At 38.9% G+C, this 17,392-nt stretch overlaps 1 protein-coding gene across 5 annotated transcripts in view; it reads left to right on the top strand.

The window, feature by feature from the left end:
- The window catches only part of PPFIA2 (PTPRF interacting protein alpha 2), a 422,696-nt gene that overhangs the window by 313,828 nt on the left and 91,476 nt on the right, over window positions 1-17,392 (top strand). For 3 of the 5 annotated variants that reach the window (XM_007666225.3, XM_029079005.2, XM_029079004.2), the window contains 4 exons: window positions 5,287-5,370; window positions 7,099-7,230; window positions 10,711-10,773; window positions 15,436-15,527. In XM_007666225.3, coding sequence (XP_007664415.2) covers window positions 5,287-5,370; window positions 7,099-7,230; window positions 10,711-10,773; window positions 15,436-15,527 — 371 coding nt within the window. Of the gene's footprint in view, window positions 1-4,772; window positions 4,860-5,286; window positions 5,371-7,098; window positions 7,231-10,710; window positions 10,774-15,435; window positions 15,528-17,392 lie in introns of all 5 variants that reach the window. The other 2 variants (XM_029079000.2, XM_029079003.2) reach the window with 1 other exon arrangement.

The raw sequence follows: 17,392 nt of genomic DNA, 5'->3' as shown, positions 1-17,392 counted from the left end.
TGGAAATATGATTTATGCACAAATAATAAAATCCCAGTCTAAAGGGTCCAAAAATGAGTTATTGGCATTTTTATGTACTTGGCACCATTCTCTAGTTAGAGCTATATTTATATAAATTAACACTTTATTACCACTAGATAGAATATAAAATTTAGGATAGATAAGCATACCCTCAAAAACAATTAATTCGAGAATCATGTGTCAGTTTTTTCTGTGCATTAGTTTCTCCATCAAATAATTCTGGAAAATAGGAGGTTGAAATGATCTTTTTAACCTGTGCATAGGACATGGAAAAACTAACCTAATTTACAATGGAATCAAGAAAGTGAAAAAAAAAATTGCAGATAATCTGAAAAAAAATTGAAGTATAGGGAAACGGTATAAAGGTATTGAGGAGTCAAAGCGGGATTTCTGTTCTGGCAATTTCTTATGCAACAGTTTCTAGCAGATTTTTAAAGCCTTTGTCAGATTTTGAACAATTGACCATTAAAAACAACTATATTATTAGAGTGTAATTATTCTTTATATTTTACAGCCAAATGAAAATGAATCCGTTTATTCACTTACTTCTAAGAATGGATGTAAAGTTTTGGGTTAAAACTACCAATTCTATCTAATTCATCAATAAGACTTTTGTGATAACTGAAATGGAATGAAGTTTGTAAATAAGTAGACATAAATAGTGGAAACAATCACCAATTTAGAAAGGAGCATTTGTAATTTGTATCATGAAATCAGGTAGCTTTGCTTATTGACTAGTGATTTATGGTTTTTCACTGCTGGTAAATTGAACTTGTAAGCAGTTCCAATACAGTAGAAAGTGACAAAGCAGGTTTTGTTGTGTTTTTTTTTTTTTGTTATTGTTGTGGTTTTGTTCCCCAATGGAAAAAAAAACAGTGATGAGAACTTATTCAAACCTGAAGTTTATTGGGCAAACATTTACAGTTGAAATCTGAGGAGTAGATTGAAAAGCTTATAAAGGAGAGATTTAATGACAGCATATTATGTTTTAAATAAAATACATGAACCTGAGACTATAACAATACACCAGTGATCCATCCTATAGGTTTCATATAGCCAAACAGATGACAGTTTAGGAGGAAAGTGTAAGGAAGCCTGGCTCCATCATAATAAAAGAATGCTATGGTACCCATAATATTTTCATTCTTTGCTAACATGTTTGACAATACATTACTAATTGCAATTGTAATACTTGTACTTATGCCTTTCATCTAAGGAGAGCAAAGAACTTTCACACTCACTATCTCTTTGATCCTCCCAACTTTCCTAGGAGGAGGTAGGTGATTTATAAAAGGAAACTTGCTTATGTGGAATTTCAAAGGAATGAAAAAACTTACCAACCTAATCTTAGCGGAGGCATCAAGAAGCTACTGAGTTTAAAGTTCATCAAAATTTTGACCACTTCTAGTACGGTGGGTCAAACTATGGATCGATGATTAAGGTCTTTCTACCTGCAACTACATGTAAATTCGACATGCACAGAGAATAGATTTGTATAGGATTGCTCTAAGCAGGTTTCTTGTCTGCTTCTTCATCCACATCCTTGCTTTCTTCTTCACTCTAAGTATGATAATTTACCTTCTCCTACAGATCTGTGCCAATAGATATTCTGTTCCCCTGTTGTTTCTTCCTATCTTGTCTACTCCTGATTTATTGCTTTTTTTATTCAGCTTTACCTTCTGAATCCCTTTCTTTGGGTGTCCTGTCTTGTTACTTCTCTTTTTATTCACTTCCTACTAGGAGCTCTAACTACTGTTTCCGTGAAATGGATTATAATCACCCCCCATCCTCAATTCTCTACTTATGTCTAGGCTTGTATTTCTAACTGATTTTGGACTCTCTCTGAATAGGCTGTGATCAAACCAGCAGAGTGTAAACCTACCTAGCTCCTGGCATTTTGGGCCAACTTCTTTCTTCTTTCTTATTTTCTGGAACTGAAAATATTACCGTTTTCCTGTTCCTTCAGAAATAGAAATTTTGAGGTACTTCTAGTTTGTTGCAAACTCACACATCCTTGTGGAAAGTTTTTATTTGGAATATCTGTCCATCATTTCATATTCTTATCCTTTGTCATTTTTGACCATATAGTACTTCTATTATCTAGTCACTCAAAACAATCATAATAATGATAATCATAAAAGGGCTCATGTTATGCCAAACACTCTGTTAAGGGGTAGATGCAAGATAATCAGACCAGGTATGGTCTCAGCCCTACCTCTGGTTCACAATTTAGGAAGGAGGAGGAACAGGTATTATGATCCCATTTTACAGGTGTGGAAGCTGAGGCACAAGGATGTAAAGTGATTGGCCCAAGGTCACGTAGCAGGAAAGTGGTGGAGCTAAGATTAAAATCCAGGTCTCCTCCCTCCCAGTCCTATATTCTTCCCACAGAAGACCACTCTAGATGACATAATAATCCTTGTTCTCCATCGCAGGAATATTGCCCACTTTGTCCAGCTGTTCCACAACTTGCCTAATGCCTTCACATTTTGGCTTGATGAATCAGTCTGGCAGTCACCTCAGCCTACATTTCTTCACTGATCTTTCCTTTTTCTACTGTTTGCTCTCATTCGTCTCAAACATTTCAATCAGAAGGCTCTTTTTCTCTTTTACCATGCATTTCCCACTTCCTCTTCCCTTCTAAGCCACTCCCACAGTTTCACTTTAGAATTCAACTTTTATCAGGGAAACGCTCCTCTATCCCCTTTGGACTCCCCAAAGGCACCTGGTTTTGGTTAATGCTAAATACTAATCTGTCATTCTTTCTGAATTCATCTTCCCTACCCTTGATTCATAATGTGATTGGTTTTGTAATTAGACTGCAAAATCCACTTGGCAAGAACAGGATTTATCCTCTGGTCTACAACCTCCTTGTGGGAAAGTATCTACCAATTCTGTTACATTGTACTCTCCCAAGTGCTTAGTACAATCCTCTGCACGCATTAAGCGCTCCATAAATGTGATTGTTTGATTTATGTCTGCTCTCAGAATAGTGCATGTTTCTGGATTTGAAAAAGTGTAATAGGATAATAGTGCAGCAGTTATAGAAGTGTGATCAGTTCATGTTGTCAGCTGTGAGTCAAAGTAAGGAAGGGCCCATGAAATTATTTCAGGAGGTACATGTGTATATCTCTTTGTTTTTGCTATTTTGTAGCGAGTCCTGGAGAATGATTTTGGATGTGTAACCTAAAAGAAGCAACTAAATTTTGTGACGAGAAAACAGCGAGGTGCAGGCAGAGGATGCAGTTTTGCAAATATTGGGGTTTTTTTTGTTTTTGGTTAAATACTAGACCTTGTGATTGAGTTATATATTTAATCTTGAAGACATGTTCTTAAAACCATATTAGTGAAGGCAATCAAATGATTCCTTCAAGATTGTTTCATTTTACTCTGATTTACTTTTTTCCTGCATTTTTAAAAACATGGTAATCGAAGCTGTATCAGTACAATGTTGATAACACACATTCTAAATAAACAACTTGGGAAATGGTTGCTTTCACACTTATTTTACTAACGTGAAATTGGAAATGTTTAACTTAGAGAATCTATTGAGGCTTGTGGGTGAAATTTGTTTATAAATTTGTTCATATGCAGTGTGATTGATACTATTGAAATTTCAGGTACTTCATGGGCCTATGCTGTCATGTTCTCTGGAATAGAATAATTTAATGGGAATTGCTGTTATAATATGTCGATTATCTTTTAATGTTTGTCACTTTGATCCTGATATAATGGTGCTAAACACTTTCATTTTGCCGGTATTAATGTTTAAAAGTATATTTAATTATAACCTTATAATATGTAATTTGTTCATGACAGAATAATTTAGCAGTATCTTATGTGTTGAACATTTTGTGTCCGTAACCGGTCAGTCAACTCAAAGGTGATTTCACTGTCCAAAAGGCTTGGCATTCAGGCACTCTATATGATCTGTTTTCTTAAGGATTTTCTGTATCTATCAATAGCAGCACATTCAGTATAAAACTCAGCTTGTAGACTCAGAAAGTAGTGAAATGTCATAAGCAAGCTTCTAAGACAAAACAGTTTATTTTCAGATAGTAGAAAATAGATTGATGAACTCTGGGATGGTTATCAAAATTTATTTAGTATATTCACAATAGTTCTGTGTTTTCTTAATGAGGAATGACAGTTCTATTCATCTCTAAAAATTGCACTTATAAATCCTACCGTATAGTTTCTTCCATTGTTTGTAAAAATGAATATCACTCTTTTTGCAGTTTTTTCTAAAGAACAAATTCATTTGATCAGAATATTATAAATACATCAAAATATTCCTACTCAGTAGAAGGAAGGCCATTTTCATTTCTACATAATGATAGAAAATCCCCTTCCCCCACCAAAAAAAAAAATCTTCCAACATTGGCCTCTCAGAGACATAGTCTGATGTTTGGTTTCCCTTAATTCCAAATATTACATCTGACTCTGTTAGCCAAAGTTGCTTTAATCCATTCTATAGTAGTCTCTCATCAGCCAGTCATCACTAACTTTTAACTTCTGTACCTAGATTATTAGCTTCTTTATCATAACATCATTTTTCATTTATATACATCAACTGCATCATGTTCACCAGATATCAGTGTAGTTCTCTCCACATAAAATTCTGTCGATTGAAGTATTGAATTTACAGTCACACTTTTCTTTTAAGCATTCTGTGCTGTGTTCTGTTCAGTGTCAGTGTCTTTAGTTCTGATTTTTCAATTTTGTCCCTCTCCTTTTCCTTGACTTGTTAGTCTGATCCAACCTCTTCTACCTCATCCGATGATTATCAATATGTTATGGAAGCTAAACTACAAGAATTGATCTCCATACGTAGGAAGGTAGTCCTACTGGACTTTACTTTCTATCGCTAAATAGAATCCATTTGATTTTTTTTCTTTTCATTTATAAGAATTATTTTACTTTTTTATTGATAATCAACCATTGTGCAGTTCAGTGCTTCAGGAGCTTTAAAATTTTACAATGGCAGGTTTGTGTTCAAGCCATGCACAGTCTGCATGTTACATTTGGCTGATTTCATTGCTCATAAATGACTACAATGTTTTGCTGATGCTTGAATGCAACAGGCCTCCGTAGCTGACACATTTCAAGCGATGCTGTCCAGCTGCCTGTTTAAATAAAGTTTATTTTTTAAAAACTAAGTTTGCAGTTAGTAGTAGCTTGCTTTATGTTTTCTTTACGATTTCCTTCGAGGAAAAAGGTGGCATCCTCTTGCATTTCAGACCAGTTCTTCCATTTTTCTTATAGGCTGAAGAAAGGCATGGAAATATTGAAGAACGCATGAGACACTTGGAAGGTCAGCTTGAAGAGAAGAACCAAGAACTTCAGAGAGTATGTGCCTCAACAGACAGCCATGGCTTCGCTATACAGTCCATAATACACAGTTATTATTAATAATAGTAATAATAATTTTGGTATTTGTTAAACCTTACTATGTGCCAGGCACTGCATTAAGCACTGGGGTGGATACAAGCAATTTGGGTTGGACACAGTCCCTGTCCCACATGGGGCTCGCACTCTTAGTTCTCATTTTACAGATGAGGTAATTGAGGCACAGAGAAGGAAAGTGACTTGCCCAAGGACACACAGCAGACAAGTGGCAGAGCCGGGATTAGAACCCAGGTCCTTCTGACTCCCAGGCCTGTACTCTATCCACTAGTTTACACTTTCAGTCATATATATCCAACTCCCAACCAGTAGAATCATTTTTGATTCTGAAGAACAGACCGGGGGGTGGGGGCAAGGTGTGTGTGTGTGTGTGTGTGTGGGGGTTGGGGGGGGAGCAAATGTAGGAAGGAGGACCGTATACGTATTAATATGCCCACCCACTTTGACCTTTGCTAATGCTTAGTTGAAGCTATTGACATATTAGCAATCTGTGATTTTTCAATTGATTAATCATTTGCATTTTTTAAGTACTTACTGTTCTGAGAACCTTAGGAGAGCAGCATGGACTAGTAGACAGAATATGGGTCTGGGAGTTTGAAGGATCTGGGTTCTAATTCCGGTGCTGCCACTTGTCTACTGTGTGACCTTGGGCAAACCACCTAACTTCTCTCTGCCTCAGTTCCCTCATCTATAAAATGGAGATTAAGACTGTGAGCTCCATGTGGGACAGGAATTGTGTCCAACCTGATTTCCTTGTATCCACCCCAGTACTTAGAACAGCGCTTGACACATAGCGCGTAACAGACACCATTGTAATTGAGAAGGTATGCCAGATCCCTGCCCTCAAGGAGATTACAATCTAGTGGGACAGACAGACATTAAAAAAAATGACAGGTAGGGGAAAAAGCATCAGAGTATAAAGACATGTACAGAAATGCTGTGGTGGCGGGGTGAGTAGCAGAGTTCTTAGAGGGTATGGATAATAATAATAATGTTGGTATTTGTTAAGCGCTTACTATGTACAGAGCACTGTTCTAAGCGCTGGGGTAGATACAGGGTAATCAGGTTGTCCCACGTGAGGCTCACAGTTAATCCCCATTTTACAGATGAGGTAACAGGCCCAGAGAAGTTAAGTGACTTGCCCACGGTCACACAGCTGACAAGCGGCAGAGCCGGGAGTCGAACCCATGACCTCTGACTCCGAAGCCCGGGCTCTTTCCACTGAGCCACGCTGCTTCTGGATGCAAATGGATAGGAGAGGCGGAATGGAGGCAGGTGAGAGGTAGGTCAGGGAAGGCTTTCTTCAGGAGACGTGAATTTAGTAGAGCTTAGAAGATGGAGTAAATGGTGATCTGTAAGGAAAAAATGATAAATAATGCCTATACTGATCAATCAGTGGGATTGAGCACTTACTACATGCAGAGCACTGTTCTAAGCACTGGGGTGAGTACTATATAACAGAATTAGCAGACCTGTTCCCTTAATGAGCTTACAGTCTCCCTGCATTTAATTAGAGCAAGGCAAGGGTACTTGTTAAGGACTCCATGTATGTTTTTTTGTTAAACATATTACTATCTTCACTTATTAGTAGGGCATACACCTATCTTTTTTTATACTGGAAATGATCACGTTTCGTTGTTTCCTTTCATGTTTCCTCTTCTTGGACATAAGGCTAGACAGAGAGAGAAAATGAATGAAGAACACAACAAAAGGTTATCCGATACTGTGGACAGACTTCTGACAGAATCCAATGAACGTCTGCAGCTGCACTTAAAAGAAAGGATGGCAGCTCTAGAGGAGAAGGTAATGGAATAATCAGAGGGGTCAAAGTGACGTCCACTTCTGTGTTCATGGAAATCCTTTTCAGATGATATAATCCTTAGGCCTGGTCCACCTACTTTTGTGAAATATCTGATGTCAATCAATCAATCAGTGATATTTATTGAGCACTCAATGTGTGCAGAGCACTGTACTGAGCACTTGGAAGGATACGATATAATGCTGTCACTCGACATATTCGTTGCCACAGTGAACTGAATTTTGAATAACATTGCTTATAAGTGCCAGGATTTATAGGGCCTGCCTATAGATTTTCTGCCCTGCAAGTAGAAAATTGCATAAAGGATTGAATATTCTACATCAGAAGAAGAGTATTATTGTCTGCTCAGAGCAGACATGCACATATTCCTGTTTGGCACCAGTTGTGTTTTCGTCCCCTGAAAATATTATATACCCAGCATTCAGTAAAGCACAAGATGAAAGCAAACAATTTGCATGGGGGACTTGCTTCGTAAACCAAATAGCTCTCTACTGACTGATCATTCTGCTCTCAAAAGAAGCAGTGTAGTCTAGTGTATAGAACATAGGTCTCGAGTAAGAGTCACCTAGGTTCTAATCCCAGATTTGCTTCTGTGAGACATTGGAGAAGTCATTTAATTTATCTGTGCCTCAGTTACCTCATCTGTAAAATGGGAATTAGGACTGTGAGTCCTACATGGGACAGGTACTGTGCCAACCTGATTATCTTTTATCTACCCCAGCGCTTAATACATTGCTTGACATTTCACAAGTGCTTAAGAAATGCAATAAATGATAAAAAAACAAACAAACCACCCACTGGTTTTCTTCCTAGTGCTGTATATGGAATACACCCATAAGGTGTTCTGCCTGACCAGTTGATCTCAGTTTGCTTCCTTACAGACCAGTGGTGCAGATGTCAAGTGATACTGGCTAGTCTTCCAAATGTATATGACTCAGGACAGTCTCTTTGCAGTCTGCAAATTGTAATTTTACTCATTATTTCATTGAATTATTTGCAATTCTTGGACGAGAGCTGCACCATGCCATTCTCCAATCACAAGGACTATCATGAGAAGCAACATGGCCTAGTGGATAGAGCACGGGCCTGGGAATCAGAAGGACCTGCGTTCTAATCCCGGCTTTGCCACTTGTCTGCCGTGTGACCTTGTGCAAGTCACTTCATTTCTCTTAGCATAGAGCCTGGCATGTAGTAAGTGTTTAACAAGTACCATAAAAAAGGACTCAAAGAACATGGGAAATATGTCACTGTTAAGGAGGTTTCAATTAATTCAGAAGCAGAAGTAATGGAAAGAGCCACGGTGCCGGGAAAACCTGAGTCCTAATTCAGTCTCTCTCACTCTACTGTTGTCTGACTTTTGCCAGATCACTTACCATCCTTGGGTGGCTGTTTCCTCATTTGTAAAATGGGAATTTTAAATACCTGTTCTCCCTCCCACTTAAACTATAACTCCATGTAGTTCCGGCACTGTGTCTGACCTATCTTGTACCTATCCCATTGTTTAATAATACCATTATGATGTTTATTATCATAATTATTATTATCATTTCATTTAAAGGAAGGAGTAGAAACCTCTGCTCACGACCCACAGGTACAAAGCATATTAAGGGGGATTGTGTAATCTTCATTCCTGGGATCCTTATGCACAGGATATAACTTTATCTTTCCTCCTTCAATCATTTTTTGAGACATAAGGTCGAGGACACTTTTAGCTCAATGAAATGTAAATAGTTTACATGGCTGTTACCGTTGTCCTGCTAAGGAACCACAGCTTCCTTTTATGTTTATTGCCATATTTTTCCCGAGGGCCCCCGTGTGAACACCAGGTCACAGTTCCACTTGCCACATCACACCTGTGGTGAGCTGCCCATCTGGAAAGGCAGAGTCAAACCAGGATTGCATAGAGAGATTTTAAACAAAGAGATATAGGGCATGTGAATACAATACAGTGAAGCCAAGACTTCAGGAAGGAAGTAATACCAGTCAGTAGTTCCAAGGTCTTCCGGTAACCAGTGACAGACATTGCAAGTGCATAGAGTGAAAGGGGTTAATGGTAATGATGATAATAATAGTAATTATGGTATTTTTTAAGCACTAATATGCCAAGCACTGTTCTAAATGCTAGGGTAGTTACAAGGTGATCAGGTTGTCCCACTTGAGATTTAAAGTCTTAATCCCCATTTTAAAGATGAGGTAACTGAGGCACAGAGAATTTAAGTGGCTTGCCCTAGGTCACACAGCAAACAAATGGTAGAGCCTGGATTAGAACCCACATCCTCTGACTCTCAAGCCATGCTGCTTCTCTAATAATAATGATAATAATAATAGTTTTTGTTAAACCCTAATATATATTATGTACTACCTATTATGTATTATTTATCTGTACTAAGTGGTGTGGTAGCTACAAGATAATCAAGTCAGACACATCCATGTCCCACATGGAGTTCATGGGTTCTAAAGGAGTAGAATAAGAGGTATTATTATTTTATCCCCATTTTACAGATGACAAAATGGAGGCACAGAGAAGTTGTTACTTGCCCAAGGTCACAGGGATTGGAACTCAGGTCCCCTAACTCATTCATTTAAATAGTATTTATTGAGAACTTACTGTGTGCAAAGCACTGTACTGTGTCCTTGGGAGAGTACAATAGAAAAGTAAACAGATATTTTCGCTGATGGAAGCCCTGCTCCCATTCCACTAGGGCACGATAGTCACATATTGCTCATTTAGCTACTCACTGATTGATTGATGCATTCAATCATATTTATTGAGTCCTTACTATGTGCAGAGCACTGTACTAAGCATTTGGGAGATGCTTTTGATGCTATTATGCTAGTATGCTATTGATACCTGTATGCTGTCGATGCCTGTATGCTATTGATGCCTGTCTACTTGTTTTGTTTTGTTGTCTGTCTCCCCCTTCTAGACTGTGAGCCTGTTGTTGGGCAGGGATTGTCTCTATCTGTTGCCAAATTGTACTTTCCAAGCGCTTAGTACAGTGGTCTGAACACAGTAAGCGTTCAATAAATAGAAATGAATGAATGAATGAGAGTACAATACAACAATAACAGACACATTCCCTGCTCAAAACCAGTGACATCCTTGAATTTGAAGGGCAGCCTCTCAGTTGCAGAAATTAAACCTGGATGATTCCTAATACATTTTAGCAGGGATTCTCCTGAAATCCTTGTCTACCAAAAGACTTCAGAGAAATGAAAAGTAGATAGAAAAAGTTCAGTATACCTGTTGAGTTGGTGTAGGAATTTTTTATCCTGGATAGAAATTATTTTTATTTTGTAAAACAAATTCAATATTTTAGAGATAGTTAAAACAGCTTTTCAGCTGTACAGTTCTTCAAATGCAAAAATGAATTTTCAAAATTAAGAAATGTATGTAATTAGCTTAGAAGCGTAATATTCTTTTTCAGTTGAGTTCATGTGTCTTATTTCTGTTTTTGCCCTAGAATGTTTTAATTCAAGAATCTGAAAACTTCAGAAAAAATCTGGAAGAATCTTTACATGATAAGGTATTTTGGCAAGTTCATGTCTTCTTAATAATGATATGTTTTTAGGAAGGCAGTTTGGTATGAAATTAGTTAATTGTGAAATGATGCAATTAAAATTCCATTCCTGAAAATTTTCCTTATTGTTAAAAATGAAAGAGTTCCACCATTTTGGAGACAATCAATGATATTTCTTGAGCATTTTGAACAGAGTACTTGCACTAAGTGCTTGGGAGAGTACAATACACCTGCCAAACCAGCCTTTTTCTCTCCATCCAATCTACTATCATGTTAACCCAAGCAGTTATCGTATTCCACCTTGATTAATCCTCTCTGATCTCCCAATCTCCTGTCTCTCCCCGCTCCAATCCATACTTCACTCTACCTATCCACCTGCACACCATCAGCTTTAAAATTCTCCATTAGCTTGCCCCCTCCTACCTCCCCTCACTAATCTTCTACAGGCCAGCCGGCACACTCTTCTCCTCTCGTGTCAATTTACTCACTCTGCCCCAATCTCATCTATCTCACCTCTGACACCTTTCCCAGCCTGGAACCCCCGCCCTTTCCATATGCACCACACCAGCACTCTCTCCATCTTCAAATCATTATTAACATCACATCTTTTCTATGAGGGCTTCCCTGATTAAGCCCCCTTTTCCCCAGCTCGCTCTCCCTTGTGTGTCATTTATGCAATGGGATCCTTCACTCTGGGACATTTGATATTCACCCCAACCCTTGAGCACTTATATATCTTTAAATTATAAATTATAAATTATTTACTCATATTAATGCCTGTATCCCACTCTAGACAGTAAGCTCGTTATGGGCAGGGAATGTATCTGCTACTTCTGTTGCATTATACTCTCCCAAGTGCTTAGTTTAGTGCACTGCACATAGCAAGTGCTAAATAAGTACCATTGAATGATTGGTAAACATGATCATCATCAATGGCTTTTATTGAGTCCTTACTGTGTGCAGAGCACTGTACTAAGCTCTTGGGAGAGTACAGTGCAACGGGTCGATCTTTAACCTCAAGGAACTTACAATCTAGAGGGGATGACGGACTTTAAAATGATTAATTCATTTAGTTCTGGCTAAGGGAAGCAACCCAGAACATATAAGTGCTGTGGGATGGGGGTGGGATGAGTACTTTGGGGGTAGGACTTAGTGCAAATATGAGGGAGTAGAGGGAGAAAATAAGGTGGGGAGAATGAGAGCTTTGTCAGGGAAAGCTCCCTGGAGAAGTTATATTAATAGTATACAGAGAAAACAAAAATAAAGTTAATTGGTAATTAATTGGTGATTTTTAAGTATAATAATGATGATTTTTTTTTAAGCGCTATGTGCCCAGAACTGTTCTAAGCACTGGGGTTAGATGCAAGGTAACCAGGTTGTCTAAGTGCTGGTATAGATACACGATACCTAGCTTATCCCACGTGAGGCTCACAATTTCAGATGAGATCACTAAGGCACAGAGAAGTTAGGTGGCTTGCCCAAGGTCACACAACTGACAAGTGGCAGAGCCGGGATTAGAATCCATGACCTCTGACTCCCAAGTCCGTGCTCTTTCCACTGAGCCATGCTGCTTCTCCATAGAGGCAGAGGTGGCCAGAGTAAAGTATCTTGGCAAATTATCTTTGCTAATTCGTCATTCTCCTTTAATTGTTTTTTTCCCATTTTATTTTTAAATTAGGTACTCTTAGTTATACTGATTCGCTTTTAATTCTTTCCCTCTGAAAGTAAAACTCCTTATCTCGCATAGTGGTTCAATCAAAAATAAGCTTCCTATGAATCCATAGAATGTAAGCTTTTCTCTGATAATAGGCTCCTTGCGGATAGGGAACGTGTCACCCACTCTGTACCACTCACTGTCATAGATTGATATGAATCATTAACACTTATTAAGGTCTTATCATTTGCTAAGCGCTATACTGAGCATTTGAGAAAACATAAGAGTAAATGACGCTGTCCTTGTTCCTGAACGGTCTTAATCTAATGCTTCAGAGGGATAATAATAATGATGGTATTTGTTAAATGCTTACTATGTGTCAAGCACTGTTCTAAGCACTGAGATAGCTCTGACAGTCTTAACAGTGGGGAAATAATGTCCCATTTAATCATTTCGTTAAAATTATAATATGGCCATCCTGAAACAGTGTGATATTTGCAGTCGTAAAAACCTCTGTGTTAAAAAAAAAAAATGTAGTATGGATGATTGTTTATGTGGTGAACAAGGGTCCAGGGGGAGTTCCAAAACAGTGGAAATACTACTCAGGCTAGACACCTGCAGACTTGTGCTCCTAAACAAACTGCATTTTATTGATTGATTGATTGTTGGAACTAATTTGTAAGTTTAAACAGTTATAATGAAATACTATCATTATTGGCACCAATGAAATTGCTAAACTTGCCATAGGAAAGGCAGGAGAAGTATAGCAACAAATGATGGTAAACAAACCAATAAATAATGACAAATAGAACAGATGAAGCCGGGTGGCCTAATGGACAGAGCCTGGTGGTGAGATTTAGAAGGACCTGGGTTCTAATCCCAGTTCTGCCACTTGTCTGCTATGTGACCTCGGGCAAGTCACTTCACTTATCTGTACCTCAGTTTCCTCGTCTGTGAAAGGGGGATTAAGACTCTGAGCTCCACATGGGACAGGGACTATGTCCAATCTGATTAGCTTGTATCTACCATAGCTCTTAAGTCAGTGCCTGGTACATAGTAAGCAACAGAGGTCATGGGTTCGAATGCCGGCTCCACCACTTGTCAGCTGTATGACTGTGGGCAAGTCACTTAACTTCTCTGGGCCTCAGTTACCTCATCTGTAAAATGGGGATTTACTGTGAGGCCCACGTGGGACAACCCGATTACCCTGTATCTACCCCAGCGTTTAGAACCGTGCTCTGCACATAGTAGGGGCTTAACAAATACTAACATTATTATTATTAACAAATACAACCCCCATCACTCCCCCTCAAAAAAAAAAAAGAAACTCAAGACTACACTACTATTCTACATCCTGAGGCACCTAGAGAATTCTTCCACTTCCTCTCGGAGCCTTAATACACTCACTGAAGTGGGTTAATCTTTTCACTTGTGTCACCAGTGTCACCAGTCTATTGGTGTTTCCTCTTTTCTTTCCAGTTGAGACCAGCAGCTGTGAGACTCAAACACTCCCCAATTTTTCCTCTCTCCCTCTCTCAGATTTCAATTGCAGCAGTGAGAGAGGGTTGTAGATGATGGGCAGAGCAGTCGATAAGTGCCTTTCCCCTACTATCCTGTCTGTCCAAGAGAAGGTATCTTTTTTTTCCCCCAAGATCGCCATCTTTTTTTGCCAAGCTAGAGAGTGAGGTAGTTTGGCATGTAGAAGAGGCTCTTGCTTAGCAGTGGGCCCTGTATGCAAAGGGAAAAGGTATGTATTTTATGATAAATTTATTGGTAAGGAATGTTAAAATTAAGGTAACATTCTAAACATGCTCAAACTGAACTCAATATTTTGAAAAGACACTAGCATTTGTTATATATAACATTTATTTAAAAGAAAAGTCAAAAATCTGCCTGGAAGATAAAGTAGCACAGCAGCGTAAATTTCAGGCCAGATTTACAGAGGGCCGGACGATTTAAAAAATAAAAAATAAAAGTGATGAAGTATGCATTGCTTTATGAAGTGTCTCAGGAGTGTTTGGGTACCAGAAAAGTAATTCTCAAATACGACATGATTCTATTTATAGTTATAGGAATTTTCATACTTCCTCTACACACACACACAAAATTTTCCCATTATCAGTTGCAGTAGCCTAAAAATGATATTACGTAGATAACAGGACCACCTATTCATGCCTCAGGGGATTTTAGCCACTAAACAACTAGAAGCTAAAGACCGGAGGAGAGAGTCAGTCGGGCTTGATTTTTGGATCTCTACCCGTGAGAAGCAATGAGGCCTAGTAGAAGAAGCGTAGGCCTTGGAGTCAGAGGACCTGGCTTCTAATCCCGGCTCTACCCCAGAGTTTAGCACACTGCTTGGCACATAATGAATGCTTAACAAATACCACAGTTATTATTACTGTCTCTCCTCAACCCTAGCACTGTACCTCTCCCACCACTTCTGTCATAACTGCCATATTTACCATAGCACCACACCCTCCTCCTCAATGACTGCAGCCCTTAAGAGTGTATTCCTCTCTATAATGTAAACTCCTTGTGGAGCGTCGTAGCTCAGTGGAAAGAGCCCGGGCTTGGGAGTCAGAGGTCATGGGTTCGAATTCCGACTCTGTCACTTGTCAACTGTGTGACTGTGGGCAAGTCACTTAACTTCTCTGTGCCTCAGTGACCTCATCTGTAAAATAGGGATTAAGACTGTGAGCCTCAGGTGGGACAACCTGATTACCCCGTATCTACCCCAGCACTTAGAACAGTGCTCTGCACACAGTAAGCGCTTAACAAATGCCAACATTATTACTACACTCTCCCAAACACTTAATCCAGTGATCTGTACACAGGAAGGGCTCAATAAAGACCACTGATTGATTGATGTAATGAACATCAAGTGAAGGTTTCAGGCATTCAGATGCTTTTATTTTTCTCACACTCTTAAGTAATATTCTCGGAATTAACATTTGAAGGGACGTTATAATTGCCATATTCATACTATCTCTAAGCCTTTTTTTTTTGTCCCACAGGAACGATTAGCTGAAGAAATTGAAAAACTGAGATCAGAACTTGATCAGATGAAAATAAGAGCAGGTTCTTTAATTGAACCTACATTAACACGGTAGGTAACTTCAGTCTTAAAGTGTAACTCACTTGAAATGCTGGTAGACAGTGAAGACTTATTTTTCATCACCATGCCTTGGAGGTGTCAAATTGTGCTCTTCAATGTGCTAAATACAGTGCTCTGCATACAGAAAGTACTTAATAAATATGACTGACTGATTGACTGATTATCCAAACACATGAGTAAGGAGTATATATATGGAGTTATGTATCTCTGTTTCAAGTTTTGAAAAAATTATAATTAAAGATGTTCTTTATCCATCTAAGTTAATAGAATGCAGCCAGCTGAAACTTACACTATGCTAAATTGAAATCTAGGGTTGATTCAAATATTAATGTCATTTAGTACATATGCGTTTAATTCTGTACTTTCAAAGGACAAAAAGGAGCATAAGTGAGCTTTCCATCAGTACATGTATTTAATCTGATTGAGGCTTGAAAATCAGGGTTGGGAATTTTCTTTTTAAAGCCCCATAAAAGATTTGGGGTTTTGTTATAGTTTTATGAGGAATGCAACCAGATTTTCTGAGCTGCTCTCCAGTTAAATTTGTGTTTTTTTTTTAATTAACGGAGTATTGCTGGATCACAGTAATACTTTCTTTGGAAAATATATGCCATTTTCTAGGATTGATTGGATTTTACAGTCCCTCCATAATACTTCCTTATGTATGCAAGAAAATTCATCATTAGCAAAATTAACATTTGAGAAATAATAGTTCCATGGGAAATGAAGAAAAATCCCTTTTGCATTCTCTTCCCCCTCTATGTGGATGATTCCCAATTCTCCATCTCCAGCTCTCATCTCTCTCCCTCTCTGCCATCTTGCATTCCATCCTGCCTTCAAGGTATCTTCTACCTGGATGTCCTGCCATCACCTTAAACTTAACATGTCCACAACAGAATTCCCTGTCCTCCCCATGGCTTTCCCATCGCTGTAGGCAGCACCACAGTCCTTCCTGTCTCGCAAGCCCGTAACCTTGGTGTTATCCTTGGCTCCTCTGTCTCATTCAACCCACATCATATTCAATCTATTATTCAATCCTATTGGTTCAACCTTCACAACATCACTAAAATCTGCCCTTACCTTTCCATCCAATCTGTTACTATATTAATCCAAGCATTTACCTTATCATGCCTTGATCACTGTAAAGCTTTCACGCTGATGTCCCTGCCTCTTGTCTCTTGTCACTCCGGTACAATCAATCGGTGGTATTTTATTGCGCCCTTGATATGTGCAGAGCACTCTACTAATCGCTTGGGAGAGTACAATACAACAGAATTAGCAGACACATTCCCTGCCCATAAGGAGCCTATAGTTTACTTCATTATGCTGCCAGGATCATTTTTCTACAAAAACATTCAGACCATTTTTCCCTACTCCTCAAGTACCTCTAGTAGTTGCCCATAATAATAATCATAATGTTGGTATTTGCTAAGCACTTACTATGTGCAGAGCACTGTTCTAAGCGCTGGGGTTGATACAGGGTAATCAGGTTGTCCCACGTGAGGCTCACAATCTTAATCCCCATTTTACAGATGAGGTAACTGAGGCACAGAGAAGTGAAGTGACTTGCCCACAATCACACAGCTGACAAGTGGCAGAGCCGGGATTCGAACCCATGACCTCTGACTCCCAAGCCCGGGCTCTTTTCACTGAGCCATGCTGCTTCTCTACCTCTGCCATCTACCTCTGGCTTTGAAGCACTCAATCACTTTGCCTCCTCGTACCTCACCTCACTATTACAACCCTGCCTGTACACTTTCCAGCTTTGTAAGGCCCTTTCAGCGCAACAGAATGAAGAATGGTCTGGAGAGGGGAGAGTTAGGATGCAGCAAAAAGCAGCATGGCTTGGGAAAGGGCTA

This window comes from Ornithorhynchus anatinus, chromosome 14 (assembly GCF_004115215.2).
Source record: "Ornithorhynchus anatinus isolate Pmale09 chromosome 14, mOrnAna1.pri.v4, whole genome shotgun sequence".
Taxonomy (NCBI): domain Eukaryota; kingdom Metazoa; phylum Chordata; class Mammalia; order Monotremata; family Ornithorhynchidae; genus Ornithorhynchus; species Ornithorhynchus anatinus.
The sequence above is the reverse complement of the archived record's forward strand: the minus strand, read 5'-3'. Positions and strand labels throughout refer to the sequence as shown.